This window comes from Ovis aries, chromosome 1, assembly GCF_016772045.2.
Source record: "Ovis aries strain OAR_USU_Benz2616 breed Rambouillet chromosome 1, ARS-UI_Ramb_v3.0, whole genome shotgun sequence".
Lineage (NCBI taxonomy): Eukaryota > Metazoa > Chordata > Mammalia > Artiodactyla > Bovidae > Ovis > Ovis aries.
This window is the reverse complement of record NC_056054.1, coordinates 77,457,701-77,482,248: the sequence shown is the minus strand read 5'-3', so window position 1 is coordinate 77,482,248 and position 24,548 is coordinate 77,457,701. Positions and strand designations below refer to the sequence as shown.

General features: G+C 36.2%; 1 protein-coding gene across 2 annotated transcripts in view; it reads left to right on the top strand.

Annotated features, from left to right (window-relative positions):
* SASS6 (SAS-6 centriolar assembly protein) overlaps positions 1-24,548 on the top strand; it is a 41,170-nt gene that overhangs the window by 14,405 nt on the left and 2,217 nt on the right. The window contains exons 8-15 of one of the 2 annotated variants that reach the window (XM_004002230.5): positions 9,435-9,626; positions 12,658-12,852; positions 12,962-13,051; positions 13,152-13,331; positions 13,699-13,780; positions 17,471-17,607; positions 19,267-19,395; positions 22,633-22,730. In XM_004002230.5, the coding sequence (XP_004002279.3) occupies positions 9,435-9,626; positions 12,658-12,852; positions 12,962-13,051; positions 13,152-13,331; positions 13,699-13,780; positions 17,471-17,607; positions 19,267-19,395; positions 22,633-22,730 (1,103 nt within the window). Of the gene's footprint in view, positions 1-9,434; positions 9,687-12,657; positions 12,853-12,961; positions 13,052-13,151; positions 13,332-13,698; positions 13,781-17,470; positions 17,608-19,266; positions 19,396-22,632; positions 22,731-24,548 lie in introns of both variants that reach the window. The other variant, XM_060412045.1, reaches the window with a different exon arrangement.

Genomic DNA, 24,548 nt, shown 5'->3' with positions numbered 1-24,548 from the left:
GGGCTCCAAAATAACTGTAGACGGTGACTGCAGCCACTAAATTAAAAGACGCTTGCTCCTTGGAAGAAAAGCTATGACAAACCTAGACAGTGTATTAAAAAGCAGAGACATCACTTTGCAGACAAAAAGGTCCAAATAGTCAAAAGTGAAAAGTGAAAGTCATTCGGTCATGTCCAGCTCTTTGCAACCCCATAGGCTATATATAATACAGTCCATGAAATTCTCCAGGCCAGAGTACTGGAGTGGGTAGCCATTCCCTTTTCCAGGGGATCTTCCCAACCCAGGGGTTGAACCCAGGTCTCCCACGTTGCAGGCAGATTCTTTACCAGCTGAGCCAAGAGGGAAGCCCAAGAACACTGGAGTGGGGTAGCCTATCTCTTCTCCAGGGGAGCTTCCTGACCCAGGAATTGAACCGGGGTCTCCTGCATTGCAGGCAGATTCTTTACCAGCTGAGCTACCAGGGAAGCCCATGTATGTGAGAGTTTAACCATAAAGAAGGCTAAACGCTGAAGAATTTTTGCTTTTGAACTGTGGTGCTGGAGAAGACTCTTGAGAGTCCCTTGGACAGCAGGGAGATCAAACCAGTCAATCCCAAAGGAAATCAACCCTGAAGATTCAATGGAAGGACTGGTGCTGAAGCTGAAGCTCCAATACTTTGGCTATATGATGTGAAGAGCCGACTCATTGAAAAAGACCCTGAACCTTGGAAAGATTGAGGGCAAGAGGAGAAGAGGGCAACAGAGGATGAGATGGTTGGATGGCATCACTGACTCAATGGAGATGAGTTTGAGCAAACTCAGGGAGATAGTGAAGGACAGGAAAACCTGGCTTGCTGTAGTTCGTGGGGTCACAGGGTCAGGTAGACTTAGCAACTAAACAGCAACAATGAGGTCTACTGAATATGGTGATTGTAATTTTTTTTCTCCTTACAATATCATAGATACCATTTTTTATCAGTTTGGAAATGGCTCAATAATATTCATTATTTGGATATAAGAGGAAATTATTTAAGTACTTACCTAACTGGTAGAGATTGAAATGCTTTAAATTTTGGTTATTGCAAATAGTACTGCAGTGAACATTTTTATTCCTAGAAGTGGGATTATAATATATCCATATAAAATATTAATGGATGTTGCAAATTTGCCACCCAAAAGGCTGTACCAAATAGAACCCCAAAGATAGCGTATGACCATACTTTTCACATATTCCTGATGCTGTCAGCCTTCTCAGTATCTGCTACATGATAGGTATTATAGTAGTGTTAGTTTTAATTTAAATTTCTTAGATTTTTTTAGTGAAGATAAGTATCTTTTAATATGACTTTAGCCACTTGTATGTCTTCTGTGATTATATTTTATGTCTCTTGCTTTTTCTGTGTGACTTTTCTCACTGCTTTGTAGTGTGGGTTTATTTTATACCTTTTATATCATTAACTTCTTTAATGTTAAATTGTTATTTAATATTAAATTTGATTTTTATGCACTTTACTTAATGTTTGCTTTTAAGGGTACAACTTGATAACAGTTTATGTGTACTTTCCACCCAAATTAAGATTCAGAGAATTGTATCACCCCTCTCAGGTCCCTTGTGTGCCTTCCCAATCCATTTTACTCTCACAGAGGCCTATCACTTTCGTTATCATTGATTAGTTCTGCTTGTTCTTTAACTTTAGATAAATGGACACATGCTGTATGTCCTAATTTGTGTGTGGCTTACTTCAGTCAGTAACATAGTGTCTCTGAGATTGTTATGTTCTTGTGTTGTTTCTTTTTGTTGTGTAGGATTCTGTTAAATGAATATGCCATAATTTGTCTATTTTCCTCTTGGTAGACATTTGAATTGTTTCTGACATTCTGCTATTATAAATTAAGCTGTTACAAACTTTCTTGTAGTGTCTTTGTGAACACATGTACTCATTTTACTTGGGTATGTACAATATTTAGGACTAGAATGGCTAGGTTCTAGTGTAGGCATATGTTTAGCTTTAGTAGAAACTGTCACAATTTTCCAAAGTGGATATTCAGGTCACACTGCCATTCAGTGGGTGTATAGTGGTACCTCATAATAATGAACTCTTTTTTTGTATGTATATTGACCTCTTGGACGTTTTCTTGTGAAGTACTCATTCGTGTCTTTAGCCCATCTAAACATTCTCATCTATTTACTTTTGGCTGTGCCGGGTCATCGTTGCTCTGTGCCGGCTCTCTTTAGTCACGGCGAGCGGGGGCTGCTCTAGTTACAGTGCTGGTCTTCTCGCTGTGGTTGGTGGCATCTCTTGTTGCGGAGCACGGGCTCTAGGGTATGTGGGCTTCAGTGGTTGGAGCCCGTGGGCTCGAGTGGAGACTCAATAGCTGTGGTTCATGTGCTTTGTTGCCCTGCGGCATGTGCAGTCCCTGTCCTAGTGATCGTACCCATGCCCTCTGCATTGGCAGGTGGATTCTTAACCACTGGACCGCTGGGGAAGTCCTTTAGCCCATTTTTAATTGGGCAGTTAGTGGTTTTCCTTATTGATTTATATGAGTTCTTTGTATATTCTGAACATGAATGCTTTGTCAGATATATGCATTGTGAATATTTTTTGTCTATGGCTTGCCTTTTCATTTCTGTTGTAAAATAAGGATATTATGTGCTTAAGTTGCTCAGTCATGTCCAATTCTTTGTGACCCTGTGGACTGTAGGCCACCAGGCTCCTCGGTCCATGGGAATTCTCCAGGTAAGAATACTGGAGTGGGTTGCCATGCCCTCATTCAGGTTCCACTTGAAATTTATAGCAATCAAATCAAGACATTTGAGATCAGTCAGCATTATACCACGGGGAGACGGCTGACATATTCAAAATATTCAAATCAAGTGTTGAAAATCATTTGCATCAGCTTGGTTATATTAATCACTTTGTTTGGGTTAAGTGAAAAAAACCCTTTTTGACCATATTTCCACATGGAATTCTAAGCATAGTGAGAAAGTTCTTTTTAAAGCCAGTTGTGATAGGCAGTGAAAAGTGGATACTGTGCAGTAGTGTGAAATGGAAGAGATCGTGGGGCAATGTAAAGGAACCACCACCAACCACGCTGAAGGCTGATCTTCATCCAAAGAAGGTGATGTTGTGAATATGATGGAATTGGAAGGGAATTATCTATTATGAGTTCCTTCTCAGAAACCACACTTGTTGGATTAATTCCAACAAGTACTGTTCTCAGTTAGACCAACTGAAAGCAGCACTTGACAAAACTGTCCAGAGTCAGTCAATGGAAAACACATAATCTACCATCAGGATACCACAAGACTGCATGTTTCTTTGATTACCAGGCAAAAACTTGCAGTTTGGCTGGAAAGTTCTGACTCATTTGCTGTATTCACCAGACGTTGCAACTTCAGATTTCCATTTATTTTGGTCTTCATTTATTTTTAATTGGAGGATAATTGCTTTACAGTATTGCATTAGTTTCTACCAAACATCAACATGATATTTTGGTCTTTATAAAATTATCTTAATGGAAGAAATTTTCCATTCCCTGGGAGATTGTAAAAGATACCTTGATCAGTTCTTTACTCAAAAAGATAAAAGGTTTTGGGAAGATGGAATTATGAAGTTGCCTGAAAAATGGCAGAAGGTAGTGCAACAAAACGGTGAATACATTGTTCTATAACATTCTTGGTGGAAACAAAAAATGTTTCTTTTACTGTTACTTAAAAATCGGAGGAACTTTTTGGCCAACCTAGTAGTTTTGGCGTTGATTCTCAGATTTTTCAAATAGATAAACTATAAAAAATGATAATTTTGTTTCTTCTGAAGGTTTGTCTTCCCCTTATACAGAAAGTGATAATGATGGAATCCTTATCTTGATCTAGTCTTTTAAAATTTTTTTATTTTATATTGGAGTATAGTTGATTTAATGTTAGTGTTAGTTTCAGGTGTATAGCAAGGTGATTTCAGTTATGAAAAAAACGAAAGTGTTAGTTGCTCAGTCGTGTCCATCTCTTTGTGACCCCATGGACTGCAGCCCACCAGGCTTCTCTGTCCATGGACTTCCCAGGCAAGCATACTGGAGTGGGTTGCCATTCCCTTCTCCAGGGAATCCTCCCAACCCAGGAATCGAACCCCAGGCTCCTGTGTTGCTGGTAGATTCTTTACCATCTGAGCCACTAAGGATTTCAGTTAGACATTTATGTGTATCCATTCTTTTTCAGAGTCTTTTCCCATATAGATTATTACAGAACATTAAGTACAGGTCTCTGAGCTGTACAGTAGATCCTTGTTTATTATCTGTTTATATGTAATAGTGTGTATCTGTTAATCCTAAACTCCTGATTTATCTCTCCTCCACCTTTCTTCTTTAGTAACCATAAGTTTGTTTTCAGAGTCGCTTCTCTTTCTGTTTTGTAAGTTCATTTGTATCATTTTTTCAGATTCTACATATAGGTGATATATGATATTTGACTGATTTCATTTAGTATGATAATTTCTAGATCCATCCATGTTGTTGCAAATGGCATTCATTCTTCTTAATGGTTAAATGAGATTCCGTTGTATATGTGTACCATATCTTTTTTATCCATTTCTCTGTGATGGACATTTAGGTTGCTTCCGTGTCCTGGCTATTATAAATAGTGTTACAGTGAATATTGGGGTACATGTTTGTTTTCAAATTATGGTTTTCCCTAGATATATGTCCATTGCTGAGTCATACGGTAGTTCTCTATTTTTAGTTTTTTAAAGAAGCTCATACTGTTCTCCATAGCAGTTATACCAGTTTACATTCTTAGCAACAGTGTTCCCTTTTCTCCATACCCTCTCCAGCATTTATTGTTTGTAGACTTTTTGATGATGGCCATTCTTACTGGTGTGGGTGATACCTCATTATAGTTTTGATTTGCCTTTCTCTAATAATTAGCAATGTTGAACATCTTTTCATGTGCTTTTTGGCCATCTGTGTGTCTTCTTTGAAGAAATGTCTGCTTAGATCTTCGGTCATTTTTAAATTTTTTTTGTTTTTAATGTGTTGAGCTGTATAAACTGTTCATGTCATTTGGAGATAAATTCCTTAACAGTTTGCTTCATTTGCAAATATTTTCTCTCACGTGGGTTATTTTTTTCATTTTGTTTATGGTTTTCTTTGCTATGCAAAATCTTTAATTAGGTCCCATTTGTTTACTTTGGGTTTTGCTTTCATTAATTTGGGAAGTGGATCCAAAAAGATATTGCTTCAATTTCTGTCAGTGAGTGCTCTGCTTATGTTTACCTCTAAGAGCTTTATAGTATAGTATGTGGTCTTACATTTAGGTCTAATCCATTTTAAGTTCATTTTTGTGTATGGTGTTAGAGAATGTTCTGGTTTCATTCTTTTATATGTAACTGTTTAGTTTTTCCCAGCTCCACATTGAAGAGACTGCCTTTTTTTTCTCTATTTGTTTATTATTGCCTCCTTTGTTGTAGTTTAATTGATCATAGGTGCATGGGTGTATTTGGGGCTTTCTGTCCTGTTCCATCGGTAGATATTTCTGTTTCTGTGCCAGTACCATATGGTTTTGATGACTGTAGCTTTGCTGTATAGTCTGAAGTCAGGAAGCCTGATCCCTCCAGCTCTATTTTTCTTTTTCAGGATTGCTTTGGCTACTCAGGGTCTTTTATGTTTCCATACAAACTAAAACAAATTTGTTCTAGTTCTGTGAAAGATGCTATTTTTAATTTTATAGGTATGATACTGAAACTGTAGATTGCCTTGGCTAGTCATTTTTGACAGTATTGACTCTTCCACTCCAAGAACATGGTATATCTATCTGTTTGTGTCATCTTTGATTCTTTCATCAGCATCTTATAGTTTTCAGAGTATAGATCTTTTTCCTCCTTGTATAGAATAATTATTTTTCTTGATGAGATAGTAAGTGAGATTGTTTCTTAAATTTTCTTTCTGATCTTTCATTGTTGCTGCTGCTAAGTCACTTCAGTCATGTCCAACTCTGTGTGACCCCATAGACGGCAGCCCACCAGGCTCCCCCATCCCTGGGATTCTCCAGGCAAGAACACTGGAGTGGGATGCCATTTCCTTCTCCAATGCATGAAAGTGAAAAGTGAAAGGGAAGTCGCTTGGTCGTGTCTGACTCTTAGTGACCCCGTGGACTGCAGCCTACCAGGCTCCTCCATCCATGGGATTTTCCAGGCAAGAGTGCTTTCATTGTTACTGTATAGAAATGCGAGAGATTTGTGTATATTAACTTTGGTAATTAATGCTTTTTGGTAAATAACTAAATTATCTTCCCATTATATGTGATATTTACTCTGTGTTTGAGAAAATTTTCTTCTGTCTGGCATCCAAAGAATGCTAGCTAGGTCAGATGAAGTGACTTTTGGAGATTTAACCAAATAATATCATTTTTTTCACTTTTCTAATATATTAATGATAATGATAGATTTCTAAAAGTGGAACCATCTTTGAATTCATTGAATAATATGTATTCAGAGATTTTTAATATCCTGTTGAATCAATTTTCTAATATTTAATTTAGAACATTTGTGTATATATTCATAGATGAGATTGGTTTGAGATTACTCTTTTTCCTATCTTAGTCTGCTAATTACAGTGATAGGTTTTGCACTGTGGTATTAGAATTATGCTAGTGTCATGAAAGGTATGAAAACATTTTCTAGTTTTCTTTATGCTTTGAAACAGTCAAATAATGAAGAATTATCTGTTCTTTGAAGGCCTGATAGAATTAGCATTTTACCATTTGGGTATGATGCCTTCTTAAGGCATTTTTCTTTAGAGTCTTTCCTGCTTCCTTCATGATTTTTTATTCTTTTCTTTTTTGTTTCTTTGTGTGTATTTTGGGGGGCATTGGTGGGTTTTTGTTGTAGGTGCAGGTCTGTGCTTGCAGCACATGGGCTCTAGAACGTGTGGGCTCAGTAGTTTTGACGTAAGGGATCATAGTTCTCCAATCAGGCATTGACCTCGAGCTTGCTGCTTTGGGAGCTTGCTGCTTTGGGAGCTTGCTGCTTTGGGAGCTTGGAGTGAAGCTGGATCACCAGGGAAGTCCCTGTTGGTCCTGCTGGATTTTCTATTTTCCCTTGAGTTATGTTAGTTTATATTTCATTAAAAAGCCATGTATTTCATGTTTGTGTTTAATTAGTAAAATATCTTATAAGCAGTCTTACAATTTTTAAAATCTCCATACCATTTTCCTATGTTCTTAATTGTCTTTTTTTAATGAGAGTTGATAGTTTGTTTCTTTAGTATTTTTAAAGAACCAGTTCTTTGTTTCATTAATTAGTTCTGCACTGTCTCTATGCTCCCATCTGATTTCATTAATTTCTGTTGTTTACTAAATAATTTTTGGCTCAATTTTCAAGCAGGTTAGGTTCTGAAAGTCTCATTAAGTATATTTGTGTGTAACATGAAAACGACTGAAGGATTTGTTTGCATTCCTTACTGCATTTTTATAATAGGCTTGTGAAGCGGTGCTTTGAGACTTTAAAACCAAGCAAGCTGCTCCTCTCTTCCTGCTGATAGATACTCTGTAGGGCAGGGATTTTAAGACTTTAGTGTGCATCAGAATCACCTGAAATAAACAGAGCAGAAAATGTAAATGTTGTAATTCTATCCATTACACTTTTTTTTTTAAACAAAAGTTCTGAAATTCTGATCATCACGGGGATAAAGCCAGTTCTTTATTATTGCAGCCTTGGCCTCTTGTTGCCTTCAGTGTGTTTGGTCACCCTCTTAGACAGTTACAGTTAGCATCGTAAACTAGTTGGTTCACTGTTGCTTTTCTCCCTTGATTGCTCCTTCAGTGCTTTCTTCCATGGCTGCATTTCCAGTTTTATATGGACTCTTTCCTATTTTATTTCTTGTGTGCTTCTTTCTTCTCTCCATTTCAGTTTCCCAAAAATGAGGAAATTCCTAAAATAGTCATGGAAAATATCCTAAGTATTTTATGAGAGACACTCCCCTGCTTTTGTGTTAGGAATTTTTGAATGGATACAACTTTTCTGGAATGTGGTTTTGTAACTAGTACCAAGCTTCATATTTCTTTACATATTTTCAAGCCATAATTGATCATAAGGAAATAATCTGAATTTGGATGTATGCTTATCAAGAAAAATTTTAACCATGGTTTTATTTGTAATTGTGAAAAATTGCAAACTCAGTATCCATAGTAGGGCAGGGGTTAATTGCATTATGATATAGCCATGGATTGGGATACTGTGTGGATATTGAAAGTATTTACAAAGAGTTTTTATTGATATGAGGAAGTGTAAGTGCTAAAGGATTAAACAGCGTAATTGTGTAAAGTGCTTGGTCTCAATTTGTTAAATTTAGCTATGTGTTATGTGTATTTGTGTGATGTCAGTTTTAAGTATATAAATAGCTGGAAAGGAACATTCCTAAATATTTATAATGACTCCTTGGATGGAGGTTATCAGTTATTTGTGATTCTTTCTTTATGCCTTTAAAAGAATGTATAGCTTGCATAATTAGAAAAATATTTTTTATTTTTAAAATGTATTTAGGATTTGTTAGTGTTCATCAACAGAAATTATTTAAAATTTTTTGTATTGAGTAAAAGTCTTTAAATTCTATTTTGCTTTATAATTTTCAAACTTTTCACACACACAATTTTATATAATCCCATAATAATCCTGTTTTTAATCCTCTAATGCTGTGTAGCCCCTAGACTTTCCCTCTCTCTGAACTGATAGCCACTAGTTTGTTCTGTTTGTGAGTCTGTTTCTTTTTTGTTTTATTCGCTAGTTCATTGTAGTTTTTTAGATTACACGTATAAGTGATATCATACAGTGTTTGTCTTACTGTAACATTTCACTTAACATAATGCCATCTACATCTCATGACAGAAATTATTAAGATAGATTTTTGGTATGATACGAACAGGTAAACGAAGATTTCAGAGTTACAACCATGTTCAGATTTTATTGTTGATAGTGAAATTTAACAGCTAAATGTAAGACTGAGCAGTACCTTGTCAATTTTACTGTAAGTTTAGATTTTTTTTAAAATTAGACAACATTTATACTAGTTGACAAAAACGGAAACAGAATAATGTGGTGTAAAGCAAATACTGAAAGTTCCTTATGTACCTGCTTATTTTTTCTTTTCATGGGGATAGTTTGACACTATACATAGTGTTTTGCAGTTTGCTTTTTTCCCCCTTAATACATATCATTCTTCCCTTAAATTGAAGGCCATTACTTCTAAACAGGTGGGTTTAGGAGAAGAAGAAATTATGAACAAGATCATAGTGGTAAATTTGCCTTTGTTTTGTTGACCTTTCTTTTTCATAAAATTCCTAATTAAAAATAGAATCTCTTAGCAGGAAAATCTTACAAAGAAGAATAACTAAGATTTTTTTTTACTCAAATCTTCTCATATTTGTATTTTTTTCTTTGAATTTTGGTTCTGTATTTTATTATATAATAGGCCCAGGTTCAATACCAACAGCAACATGAACAACAGAAAAAAGATTTAGAAATCCTTCATCAACGGAACATCCAGCAGCTACAGAACAGATTGTCTGAGTTAGAAACGGCTAATAAAGACCTCACTGAAAGGAAATATAAAGGAGACTCCACCATCAGAGAACTTAAAGCAAAGCTGTCTGGTGTTGAAGAGGTATCAAATGTTGGAGTTGGTTCCCCTCCCCGCCCCAGTTTAAAAGCAAGGTCTAATTTGGTAACTTGATTTGAATTTGGTTACTTTATGACTTCTATGGGTAGTATTCTTCTGGATGCTTTGCAAGGATCTCTTTGGATAATCAGCTCAGAGAATACCCAAAATAATTGAGAAACCAAAATCTAATAAAATGGGCTGATTCAGAACAGAGCTAAAGTAAACTTGGTTATTTTTAGTTAGGGTCTTGAGCAGCTCTTTGGCACAGCCCTCAGATTTGTCAGTGTGCTTTTAGTATCATCCCAGTGTTGTGGCTCAGGGTATCGCCAGGCTGATTATTTCAGGCTACTCAACATGGTAAACAACTGTATGAAGTTTAGTGTCTAGTAATAATAATAGTAAAAGTAATGATAATAACTGTAACACTATTTTAAGTGCTTTGCCTATATTAACTCATTTAATTCTTATAGCAGTTATTTTAAAGAAGGTATTATTATTACCCCATTTAAAGATGATGAAACTAAGGCACTGAGAGCTTAGGTAATTTACCCAAGTAAACCTGGCCATTGAAATTCTCTGTTATTGGCCTGTCTCTAATACTGTCTTGTTCTTTCAGGCAACAGAGACATTTAAAAAATATTGCTATAATTGTACTTTTGTTGATACTTTGGCAGTGATGATAAACTCCTTCCTAATGATAACTATTATACATTATTGTCATATGAATTATTAGAAAACATATGTAGATTTTGTTAAACCTATCATGTTCAAATAAACAGTGTTATTCTAGCTCATAAGACCTCCAATTCTGAATAAAGCCTGACTGATTTTATGTTCAGATCCTCATCGCGTTCTGCCCTATTAGATGCTTCAGTCCTTCTTGCTACCCTCTTCTCCTTTCACACCGGTTGGTGAAACATTTCACCCTGCACGCTGGATGAGTACTCCATTATAATCCTGTGTGGTTTCTTTTGCTTTAGCCCTGACACTGGCCAGTGTATAAACTGTGCCTTGTTATGTTGATTTTCATGTGTGTGTATGATCAGTCACTCAGTTGTGTCCAACTCTTTGTGACTGCATGGACTAAATAGCCTCCTTTGTCCCTAGGATTTCCCAGGTGAGAATACTGGAGTGGGGTGCCATAGAAAGTAACTTGGACATTTTGAGTCCTGAAAACTTTTTTTCAACTTCAGTATTGTTACCTGATTATGTTAAATTATATCTTTTAGAGATTAATACCCTGAAATAAATAGTTACTACCATTTATTAAGTATTTGGACTTCCCTGGTGGTTCAAACAGTAAAGAATTTGCCTGCAATGCAGGAGACCTGGGTTCCATCCCTGGGTCAGGAAGGACCCCTGAAGAAGGGAATGGCAACCCGCTCTAGTATTCTTGCTTGGAGAATCCCATGGACAGGGGAGCCTGGCAGGCTACAATCCATGGGGTCACAGAGAGTCAGAGATGACTGAGCATCTAACACATAAAACAGTTTATATAAGGGTTTTTGCAAAGGTGAAATAATTTATGGTATTGTTTCTCTTTTACAAATGAGGGAACTGAAATTTACTGAGGTTAAGTAATACTCGAGGTGACATAGTAGACTTCCCAGGTGGCTGTAGTGGTAAATAACCTGCCTGCCAATGCAGGAGACATAAGAGACAGCAGGTTTGAGCCCTGGGTTGGGAAGATCCCCTGGAGGAGGGTATGGCAACGTATTCCAGTATTCTTGCCTGGAGACTCCCATGGACAGAAGAGTCTGGCTGGCTAAAGTCCATAGGGTCGTAAAGAATCAGACGTGACTGAAGCAAGTTAGCATGCACTCAAGCACTACTTGATAGCAGAGTCTGTGCTTCTGAAACCACTAGGGTATATACTATAAAATTATATAGTTATTGTTAAAATTGAAAACTAGGAATACTGTTACATACTATATGTTAGTGCACTGGCAGCATTTGGACTGATGCTGGATGATTGAGATGGTATTTAGTATGGGTGTGTGCTCAGTCATGTCTGACTCTTTGCAACCCCCATGGACTGTAGTCCATCAGGCTTCTCTGTCGATGGGATTTCCCAGGCAGGAGTACTGGAGTGGATTGCCATTTCGTACTCCAGAGGATTTTCCTGACCCAGGGATTGAACCTGTATCTCTTGGTGTCTCCTGCACTGGAAGGCAGATCTATTAAAAAAATTATTGTAAATATTTTTTTGTGTTTTCATTATGGTTTGTTATATTGAATATAGTTCTCTATACTCTGCAGTAGGACCTTGTTATGTATTTTATATAGTGGTTTGTATCTACTAATCTCAAACTCCTCATTTATATCCCCCTTTTTCCCCTTTGGTAGCTATAAGTTTGTTTTCTGTATGAGTCTGTTTCTGTTTTGTAAATATGTTCATTTTTATCATATTTTGGATTCCACATCTAAGTGATATTATATGGTATTTGCCTTTCTGACTTATTGTTAATTAACAATATCTCATGATTTCTTGGCTACCTTGAGAAACAGGTTGAAGAGCTCAGGTGACCTCATACAAATGAAATCAAAATCTCTTGGGCAGGATACCAGGCATCAGTAGTTGTTAGAGCTTTCCAGGTGATTTCATTATGCAGACTAGATAGAGGATCACCACTTTGGTGGTAGAATGATAGGACTTTCTTTTTATTTATGTGTTGTATATATTTTGAAATTCTGTTATACCTGAGCATTTATTACCTAAGTAATTTTTTGAATTTGTACATTTCAAGACAGCAGAAAATTCTTGTTACTAGGTTTTAAAAGTTGTAGTAATTTATAAGGATTGTTTAATTTCCCCTTACTGTGATTGAATTAGATATTAGTGTATTTTACAGTTATGTTTCAAATCTGAGTTACATATACCTTTAGAGAGACCGTCGTTTCTTTAAAAGAGCATTAGTACTGGAACTTTAAAGTTATGAAAGACTTTTTCCTATTTTAAATATCTTAATTATAAATTTTCAGACGAGCCAGCTTTCCTTTTTCATAATGCAACTTTCTTTTCCCCCTCCTCTAGGAGCTCCAGCGGGCTAAGCAAGAAGTCCTCTCTTTGAGAAGAGAAAATTCTACTCTTGATGCTGAATGCCATGAAAAAGAAAAGCATATTAATCAGCTACAAACAAAAGTGGCTGTTTTAGAACAGGAAATCAAGGATAAGGACCAGCTTGTTTTAAGAACAAAAGAAGCGTTTGATACAATCCAGGAACAAAAGGTCTATTTTAAAATTTTCTAAACAAATTGATGATCACATACATATATGATGTTTTTCCTGAATAAACACAGACTTCCTAATTGTTCACGTTTTAAAAAATATGTATCAGGTGGCTCTGGAAGAAAATGGTGAGAAAAATCAGGTACAACTAGGAAAACTTGAAGCTACAATAAAATCATTATCAGCTGAACTTCTTAAGGTTTGTTTTTTTAAAACAATAGAATATTGATATTTCATTGGATTATGTAGAGATGTTTCATTGGATTATGTAGAGACATTCATGTGAAACTGTTCTACAGGCAAATGAAATTATCAAAAAACTGCAAGGGGATCTGAAGACTTTAATGGGTAAGTTGAAATTGAAGAATACAGTAACTATTCAGCAGGAGAAACTCTTGGCTGAAAAGGAAGAAAAATTACAAAAGGAACAAAAAGAATTACAAGATGTTGGACAGTCTCTCCGAATTAAAGAACAAGAGGTAGTTAATATTTTATATTTAGTGTGTGTTGACTATTTACAAAGTTTAATGTATTTCCTCATGTGTTTTAAACATTTCAACTTTGTTACATTAGAGAAAGTTTTGGCTTTTTTCCCCAAGAAAACATGACTGCAATCAACAGAACTTTAATAAACTATTTCAGTTTGAAAAATTAGTTATTATGACTCAAATACATTGAGTGTTCATATATATGTGTGTATATATAATTATATGCACGTATATTTTATTACACAGCTGAGCTAATTCCTTTCATATTTAATAGTAATTATTTAATGAATAGTGATATATCACTTCAGTTTTTATTTTAGCATTTATTATACTTACTATAAGGATTAATGTATTTTAGGTATGCAAATTACAAGAACAATTAGAAGCTACAGTTCAAAAACTTGAAGAAAGCAAACAACTTCTAAAAAATAATGAAAAGTGTAAGTATTTTACCTTCTCATTTAAATGAGGTTTTTAGTTTTATTCTTAAACCTACAGTTTTTACTGAATTCATAAGTCTAGTTAAATCAGTATATGGCTGTATACATATAATCTGCTTTAAATATACCATCTTAACGTCTTTGCTGTAGTAAATTAAAATCAACTATCCTGTAAAACAGTTACCATCATTATTAAAAGAAACCCTATCCCATGTGTCAGTAACCCAAAAGTAAATGTTGACAATATTGACTGTAATTTACTATTACATTTTTTTCTACTACTTGCTATAATTGTTGTATTTACCTACTGATAATAATGCAAATATTTAAAACAAAAATTTGATTTAGGTCATACCTGAATGGTCTAGTGGTTTTCCCTACTCTTTCAATTTAAGTCTGAATTTGGCAATAAGGAGCTCATGATCTGAGCCACAGTCAGCTCCCAGTCTTGTTTTTGCTGACTGTATAGAGCTTCTCCATCTTTGGCTGCAAGAATATAATCAGTCTGATTTCGGTGTTGACCATCTGGTGAAGTCCATGTGTAGCATCTTCTCTTGTGTTGTTGGAAGAGGGTGTTTGCTATGACCAGTGCATTCTCTTGGCAAACTCTATTAGCCTTTGCCCTGCTTCATTCTGTATTCCAAGGCCAAATTTGCCTGTTACTCCAGGTGTTTCTTGACTTCCTACTTTTGCATTCCAGTTTCCTGTAATAAAAAGGGCATCTTTTTTGGGTGTTAGTTCTAAAAGTTCTTGTAGGTCTTCATAGAACCGTTCAACTTCAGCTTCTTCAGTGTTACTGATTGGGGCATAGACTTGGATTACTGTGATACTGACTGGTATGCCTTGGAAACGAACAGAGATCATTCTCTCGTTTTTGAGATTGCATCCAAGTACTGCATTTTGGACTCTTTTGTTGACCACGATGGCAACTCCTTTCTTCTAAGGGATTCCTGCCTGCAGTAGTAGATATAATGGTCATCTGAGTTAAATTCACGCATTCCAGTCCATTTTAGTTCATTGATTCCTAGAATGTCAATGTTCATTCTTGCCATCTCCTGTTTGACCACTTCCAATTTGCCTTCATTCATGGACCTAACATTCCAGGTTCCTATGCAATATTACTCTTTACAGCATCAGACCTTGCTTCTATCACCAGTCACATCCACAACTGGGTATTGTTTTTGTTTTTACAGTCAGCAAAAATAAGACCAGAAGCTGACTGTGGCTCAGATCATGAGCTCCTTATTGCCAAATTTAGACTTAAATTGAAAAAAGTAGGGAAAACCATTAGACCATTCAGGTATGACCTAAATCAAATCCCTTATGATTATACAGTGGAAGTGAGAAATAGATTTAAGGGACTAGATCTGATAGAGTGCCTGATGAACTATGGAATGAGGTTCGTGACATTGTACAGGAGTCAGGGATCAAGACCATCCGCGTGGAAAAGAAATGCAAAAAAAGCAAAATGGCTATCTGGGGAGGCCTTACAAATAGCTGTGAAAAGCAAAGGAGAAAAGGAAAGATATAAGCATCTGAATGCAGAGTTCCAAAGAATAGCAAGAAGAGATAAGAAAGCCTTCCTCAGCGATCAATGCAAAGAAGTAGAAGAAAACAACAGAATGGGAAAGACTAGAGATCTCTTCAACAAAACTAGAGATACCAAGGGAACATTTCATGCAAAGATGGGCTCAATAAAGGACAGAAATGGTATGGACCTAACAGAAGCAGAAGATACTAAGAAGAGGTGGCAAGAATACACAGAAGAACTACAAAAAAGATCTTCAAACCCAGATAATCACAATGGTATGATCACTCACCTAGAGCCAGACATCCTGGAATGTGAAGTCAAGTGGGCCTTAGAAAGCATCACTATGAACAAAGCTAGTGGAGGTGATGGAATTCTAGTTGAGCTGTTTCAAATCCTGAAAGATGATGCTATGAAAGTGCTGCACTCAATATGCCAGCAAATTTGGAAAATTCAGCAGTGGCCACAGGACTGGAAAAGGTCAGTTTTCATTTCCAATCCCAAAGAAAGGCAATGCCAAAGAATGCTCAAAATACCACAAAATTGCACTCATCTCACACACTAGTAAAGTAATGCTCAAAATTCTCCAAGCCAGGCTTCAGCAATACGTGAACCGTGAACTTCCAGGTGTTCCAGCTGGTTTTAGAAAAGGCAGAGGAACAGAGATCAAATTGCCAACATCAACTGGATCATGGAAAAAGCAAGAGAGTTCCAGAAAAACATCTATTTTTGCTTTATTGACTATGCCAAAGCCTTTGACTGTGTGGATCACAATAAAGTGTGGGGGGAGAATTCTGAAAGAGATGGGAATACCAGACCACCTGACCTGCCTCTTGAGAAACCTATATGCACGTCAGGAAGCAACAGTTAGAACTGGATATGGAACAATAGATTGGTTCCAAATAGGAAAAGGAGTATGTCAAGGCTGTATATTGTCACCCTGTTTATTTAACTTCTATGCAGAGTCCATCATGAGAAACGCTGGGCTGGAAGAAGCAAGCACAAGCTGGAATCAAGATTGCTGGGAAAAATATCAATAACCTCAGACATCCACACCACCCTTATGGCAGAAAGTGAAGAGGAACTCAAAAGCCTCTTGATGAAAGTGAAAGAGGGGAGTGAAAAAGTTGGCTTAAAGCTCAACATTCAGAAAACAAAGATCATGGTATCTGGTCCCATCACTTCATGGGAAATAGATGGGGCAGCAGTGGAAACAGTGTCAGACTTTATTTTTTGGGCTCCAGAATCACTGCAGATGGTGACTGCAGCCATGAAATTAAAAAGACGCTTACTCCTTGGAAGAAAAGCTATGACCAACCTAGATAGTATATTCAAAAGCAGAGACATTACCTTGCCAACAAAGGTCCGTCTAGTCAAGGCTGTGGTTTTTCCAGTGGTCATGTATGGATGTGAGAGTTGGACTGTGAAGAAGGCTGAGCGCCAGAGAATTGATGCTTTTAAAGAGTGGTGTTGGAGAAGACTCTTGAGAGTCCCTTGGACTACAAGGAGATCCAACCAATCCATTCTGAAGGAGATCAACCCTGGGATTTCTTTGGAAGGAATGATGCTAAAGCTGAAGCTCCAGTACTTTGGCCACCTCATGCGAAGAGTTGGCTCATTGGAAAAGACTCTGATGCTGGGAGAGATTGGGGGCAGGAGGAGAAGGGGACGACCTAGGATGAGATGGCTGGATGGCATCACTGACTCGATAGACGTGAGTGTGAGTGAACTCCAGGAGTTGGTGATGGACAGGGAGGCCTGGCGTGCTGCAATTCATGGGGTTGCAAAGAGTCGGACACGACTGAGCGACTGAACTGAACTGAAACAAAAATATGAGATTAGGTCTTCTACATTTTTCTCAGTTTGTAGGGTTTGAATTTAAATAAACTGCAAGATATTCTAGAAATGAAATCAAAGAGATTTCAAATAGATCCTTAACTTGCAGAAATATGTGCTTCTGATAGACAGTAAAAGAATAAAGAGCCCTTTGTGGCAGTTGTTAAATAAAAATATTTAGTGACAGATATTTAGATGAACTTATGTTGTTCTCTTATGATATAACATAGTTTTAAAAATGTAAAATTTAAAAAATATAATTTTAAAATACTTAAAATTATTAGAAAAATTGAAGTATTAAGTTTCTTCTTGTTCTTTCATTTAAGTGATCACGTGGTTAAATAAAGAATTAAATGAAAATCAGCTGGTGAGAAAGCACGATGTACTGGGACCTTCTACAGCTCCACCTGTACATTCCAGCAGCAACACCATCAGAAGTGGAACTTCTCCTACCTCTAATGTGGTAAGATTTGAATTAAGATATTGTGACTGGTCTTGGTAAATTTTCTAAATCAAAAATATTCTCAGATTGTTAGGTGCTGGTACCTAATATGACTAGAGTCCTATTAACAATTTTTAGCACTGAAGTAGTTTTACCTTTGGAAGAGGGACATAAAGGTACACTATTCTTAACAAAGAGGCTCTATTAAGGGTACACTACTTTGTAACCTTTTACTGGATACAGAAATCACTCAGTATTGACTGGAGTAAGGCCCAGTGTGCTGAAAACTGTTAACAAACACAGAAAGTATTTAGGAGGCCTCAGTAAAGGAGAACAGGCTGTGGGCTCAGCTTTGGCACTATACTGGAGGAGCCTAATCTGAATTCTATTGGGGAAAAAAAAGAGAAAGAGAAACCCTAGTACCAAGCTCTAGATTCTGGAAGAAATGATTTACAAGTGTTAAACTTTTTAGCTTTGAGTACCTGGATCTGGCTTGGTACTATCAGCTAGGACTAGGTCTGGCTAGGAATTGGCCTTGCACTCACAGCTAGGTTTTGAGGCTCTCCTGTTGAACATAATCAAATTCACAGACTATTCAATATCAGATAAGGCCCTTCTCTGACTGATGGATCAAGACAAAAACAAGACCACTTCATAGTCATGTTTGAACAGAGACAAAAAAGGACATTGCCAAACCATAAAAATGGGCAAGTATCCTCAGATCCGGCTGAAGTGATTGACTGCTGCTCATTACCAGTTATGACTCTGGTCTTAGTGCTTTCATCCTACCTTACTGGATAAACTCTATTCATATACCTAGTCATATAGTTGTCCCCATTTCTTGATAGCATCCAGTCCACAGTATAGCCCCACATTCTTAAACTGTTCCTCGATTCATCTAACACATGACAAAGTCCAATAAATACTCCCTTTTATCATTGTCTTACAGAGACACGTCTCTTTCTAGGTTCCACGTGGTCTTCAGTTTTCCTTGTTGCAAAGAGTGTGTACACCTATAGATGTATTGCTGGTCCGAGTCTTTGACTAGAGGGCATTGGCAGAGGATTTAAAGTGCAAATCCATAGTAGAATTTTTAATCTACTCTAGTAAATGAGATAGTACTTGATGTTTGAAGAAGGGTAAGAATTTCTGCTAACTTGGCAAAAAGTTCAGAGTTAAGTGGTACTTATATTTTTAAGTGGTACTTAGTGGTACTGAATTAAAAACGTGAAAAAACTACAGGCTTAATCTTATCGACTGATGATAAATAGCTGTGTGAAAGGTATTGATCGATTATTTTTATTTTATCCCTTATTGGCTTTTTGGTCTAGGACTACCCCCAAACTCCATTTTCAGGAATTCAAGGCCTCGAGGGAATCAAGATGATTCAGAGGTCTTTGTTTTACTTCAGTTCAAAGTCAGGTCCAGTGGGTTTTTCTTTTGTTTTGTTTTTTTGGTCTAAGCTTACAGAGCCACTCTGAAAAGCCCTCTGGGCCGAAGATCTTTCAGTTTCATGATATATAATGAAGCAGAGCTTGGTGTCATGGTAGACAAGAGTGGCCTCTGAGAGAGTGCTCTCAACTCTTAGTTATTACGACAGATGCTAATGCCTCCCGCATCGCCAAATACTGTTTAGAACAGATTTCTTGTCCTCGACCTTTTTTATGCTTTTATTTTTAGGTTGAGGGTAGACTGACTTACCCAATTTGTGGGATTGGTTATCCTGTCTCCTCTGCGTTTGCATTCCAGAATAACTTTTCTCATCCTATATCTGCCAAAAATACCATCCACCCAGTTTCAGGACCAAAGGTAGGCAAAATAACTAACACCTTTAAAAAAAAAAAAAGAAAATAGCAATTTATTTACTTTTATTTAAAACATCTATTTTTTGATCAGTTGCTAAGTATTAGATGATGTATTAGATGAATATAATTCTTAATATATTTATGAATATCTAGTGTGTTATGCTAACAGGAAATATTAAATACACTGTATGATTTTTTGAGTCACTATAATTTATAATAACCTAGATACCAGTATGTTTAAACTTATTTTTATTCCTCTTTCTCTCTCCATTTTTTGTTCATTCTTCTACCTGTATCTCCTACAACTCTCAAACTTACCTAGGATTACCAGTTTCATGCTGCTGGTATATTAGCAGTAGTGAAATTTTTGGATTCCATTGTTAGGATTTAAGGGTCTGATTGGCAGGATTATAATAAGTTATAAAATGTAGTTCTGGCAACATTATCTTGAATAGCATATACTTAGCAATCTCTCCAAACCTTGATTTATTTGCTTTTTTCTGCCCGCTTGAGTTTTTCATCATCATTATTACTAATATCTTAGATTTATACATTGTTTTCACATGTATTATAATTGTTTTCACAGTAATTTTCCACCCAGATGAGCCACTGATTTTGTTGTCATTTTTGAGAAGACTGTTTTATGAAAGGTAGAATTGAGGACTTTGAAACTGCTGTTACAAACTCTTTATCAAATTAGTTTGGGTCTGCCCTAAAAATAAGTTGGCTATGTTGTTTAGGCATATACTTCTTTTCTTACAATAGCCTTATTAAATAGCCTGCTTAATTATTGTTTGGAACTATTGAGAATTCTCAGTGAATTGAGAATTAAGCCTAAGTTTTTACATTTAGAGTATTATTATGTAAAGAGTATTTAGATGCATTTAATTGGCTTTTGTTGTATTGCTTATTGAAGATTAGATATGTGTAATCAAATGAATACTGTTGTTTTTTTCATAAATATCCGTATGCTCATGTGCTTATATATTGGTATCAGTTTTTTCTTGAGGATTATAATTTAATTTAAAATTGCTTTTAAACAGCTTTCCAGCAATATATATAATGTTCAAAATGAAGATGAGAACTACTGCAGATAACTGTTTAGTTGGTAGGACTAAATATGACTTATAATAAGATTACCTTTCTTATAGCTCTTCTGGAATCGGAGGAATTATGATAACAATCCTGTCCTTAAATATCAAAGCCAGACTTCTAGTGTTTCCTATATTACTGGCCTCTGTATTCTTTTGGTATGCATTCCTCACGAAAGCAACCAAACAGCCCTAATACTAACAGTGCACTTTGAACTTGAATCTCCAATATTTGAATATCTATTTGTGAATTGAGTGCATATACTGCTCAATTATAATGGTTAAAATGTGGAATCAGATTTTGGAGTTTAAATCTTGCCTTTTATCAGTATGAAGTTGGGCAAGCCAGTAACAAACAAAAATATCTAGTTGTCCTGCTTCAGTTTCTCCATTTGTAAAGTGGAGCAATAATTTTATCTTACTGAACCTTGAGTTGATGCATTTGCTTAGAATTGTGCCTCGGATGCATTTGCAGGAGCTTTTACTCAAGGGATAGTTCAGCCCTCTTACAAAAGCTCCCCACTGAATGTCCTAAATGATCACCAAGACTGTCCACCTTGTCTTCATGACTATGAATCTTGGAGGCTAACAGCTCCCCAGTGTGTGTGTGTGCAGCACTGTGGGGCTTTACGTATCACGTACCTGTGCTGTGCATATGTGCTCCGTCGTGGTCAACTCCTTGTGACCCCATGGCCTGTAGCCCACTAGCTCCTCTGTCCATGGGGTTTTCCACACAGGAATCCTGGAGTGAGCTCCCGTTTACTCCTCCAGGAGTTCTTCCTGACCCAGGGATTGAAGCCGGGTCTCTTCCATTTCCCGCACTGGCAGGCAAACCGCCTTTACCACTAAACCACATGGGAAGCCCCATGCATGTGCCTGGTACTCAGAAAAAACTCAGGGGGATTCATGTGTTGATTTCTGGCACTTGTTCTCTTTTTACCTCACTTTTCATCGGAGTTCTGCCTTGCAGCTTCCAGGTACTTCACCCTCCCTAAATTGATTATCTTCTCCGTTTAGCAGTACCTTCTTTGTACTATGGTCAGTCAGGAAGTGCCTTTAATTAGAAAGCTGGGTCGGTTGCATGGATCACAGCTTCTCTCAGAGATCACAGTCCTGCACTACCTGTTGGTCAGTTTTGGGGACCATTCTTTTCGTTTATTTTGTCCAGTTTTCTAATTATTTGTCATTGGTGTCTGGAAACTATATTATGGATAGATATGTTAGGCTCTTTTAAAATTTTCTTCCCTCTTACATGTTTTCTATAAGGACTGTGCAAATCAGCTTACTTCACTTTTTAAAAGTCCTGTACTTGTATTTTTTGTGATCTTGTTAAATGTTAATATAGGGAGAATGGTTATCTTTAGAATGTTAAGCCTTGATAGCTGAGGAAAGCAGCATATACCTTTCTGATTTATAATTTTTTCCTATTAAGCTAGTATCTATATTTTATTATGATTTTTAACAAAAAATAGATGTTTCTTATCTCCTTATGCCTTTCTTTGGATTCAAGTCATCATAACTTTTTTCTTTGATTTATTAGTATGGTGACTTACATTTATGGATTTCCATAACATAAAGCCCATATGTATATTTTTGGTATGAAACCCCCTCAGTCATAGTCATTATTATTTTAAATAAGCTACTACATCGAATATGCTTGATATTTTATTTTGGACTTTTGTATAGATTCTTGGATTGTTTTTATTTCAAAGTTTAGATTCCTAGCACTCATTTAGAATTCTTCAATATAATAAGAGTTTAAATTCTTGAAAGGGAATTTTCAGAATGCATGTGGTAAATAAATTCATCATTGTGGTTCTTGGTTACTTTTAACGTTAAAGCAGTGTATAATGTATTATGCATAATTACTTAAATGTATAATGTTCATGTTTTCATTTCAAAATAATATTAAAGTAATTTGTGCTATTACTCTTGCTTATATGATGGGAACTTTTTGGTAAGGAGAAATAGGATTTTAAAATTAAATCTTCTCAATAAAATGTGCTTGTGTTGTAAACTATAGGTTGAACTTCTGTGGTCTGGATTTATCAGAGAAAAAATTTAGCCACATATCTCTGTATAGAACTACTCCTGTTTAGAACTGTCTCAGTTCTCACTAATCAGTTATATGATGTTTTCCCTCTTCACAGGTTCAGTTTAACTTGCAGTTTACAAAACCAAATCCATCACTAGGAGATGTTCAGTCAGGAACAACTGTTAGTATGCCCTGCTCAACTGACAAGGAAAAGTAAGTTCTTGACATAAAATTTAATATTTGTAATTCTGAAAGTCATCTTAAGTTTTTAACAGTGTTTGAAAGCTGTGATGACCACTTATTTATGTGATGTGTTAAGTTGCTGAGGAGTGGGATTAAGTTAGTCACTTTCATCTGTAAGAAAGTGGTTTCTCATTTTTTTAAAACTATAGTTTTAAAGACATATAGTAAAATTAAATTTTTTAAAAGGGATTTCCCTACATAACTGAAGAATACCCTTTCAGATATTCTTGGGCAATTAGATAGAAATCTTTAATTCATCAAAGTTGGCGGTTTTGTTTTTATTTTCTTATATGGCTATGTCTACCTTTGGAAGCTCTTTGTTTTTCCAAGTAATTGCTTCCAGTGTACTCTGAGAATTAAAATTCTATGGTAAATAAGAGTGAAAAGGCTTGTGAGATTGCTCCCTAGCCAAGCTAACATAAATAAGCTTTAATGCCAATTTTGCCTACTCAGATTCCTTGCCTATTTTTTAGTTCTTAAGGTGGTTTTGCATAGTGAAGTTTGTTGAATCAGTGAATTGTGGCTAAAGTAAACAATTTATAGATGCAAATTTGTCTGTCTGATTAGTATTTATGTTTGTAATACTGTTTTCTTACCATTATGTTTACTTAAAATTTAATTGCTTTAAGGTTTGTCTGCTGGTACTCATTATCATGAGCCATCACCATCCCCAGTATGTTGCAAACTAAATTACGGACATGGCTCCAAGAGGCTTCTTATTCCAAGTCTCTGGCCTTTATTCATTGGCTCCTCTAAAATTAGCACCAAGATGAGTATTAGAATAGTTAATGTTTGTGAGCCTCCATTTTTTAAAAAGGTGAGAATTCTTTTAGGTCCTGCAATGTTCATCTTTGCTATATTGAAGCTCAGAGTTGCTAAAGTGTCAGAACACCTGGAGTTAATAGAACACCATGATGTTTATGTTTATCATATACACCAAGAACAATTTTACTTAACAGAAAAGAGTGATGTTTGTGGTACAAAGTCAACATAATCATGCGTCTATAAAATTAGGACTGCTGTGCTGTTTTGAGTTGTTTAGAATTTATTTGTAGTCAGCTAGTAATAAGTGGCAAAGGTTAAAGAAAAATACTAAAATTGAAAAAACACCTATTCACCCATTTTTTTCTGAAAATTAATAAAAGACTATCATTTAATTTTAAAGATAAAATGGCATTGCTTAACAAGATCTTTTAATTTCTTACAAGTGTACTATTAGGGAAACTGTTAACAGTGGACAGATTTAAAAGGAAGGAATATGGTGGTTGAGAGGGAAAGTACAACTACAGAATACACCGTTTGTTTTTTTCAAGATTTCATGTTTTTATTCATCTGACCAGAATTTATTAGTGTAGTGAGTATTAACAGTTAATAAAGACCACTTTGAAGCATCACAAAATTTTGAGGGGCTTTTGGTCAAAGGAAAATCTTAATTTTTTTACTGAGATGTATACTGTGGCTTGGAGAAGGCGATGGCGCCCCACTCCAGTGTTCTTGCCTGGAAAATCCCATGGATGGAGGAGCCTGGTAGGCTGCAGTCCATGGGGTCCCTGAGTCAGGACACGACTGAGCGACTTCACTTTCACTTTTCACTTTCATGCATTGGAGAAGGAAATGGCAACCCACTCCAGTGTTCTTGCCTGGAGAATCCCAGGGATGGGGATTCTGGTGGACTGCCATCTATGGGGTTGCACAGAGTTGGATACGACTGAAGCGACTTAGCAGCAGCAGCAGCAGCATACTTTGGCTTATGGATAAATTATTTGCTTATGAATCTACTGAAAAGCA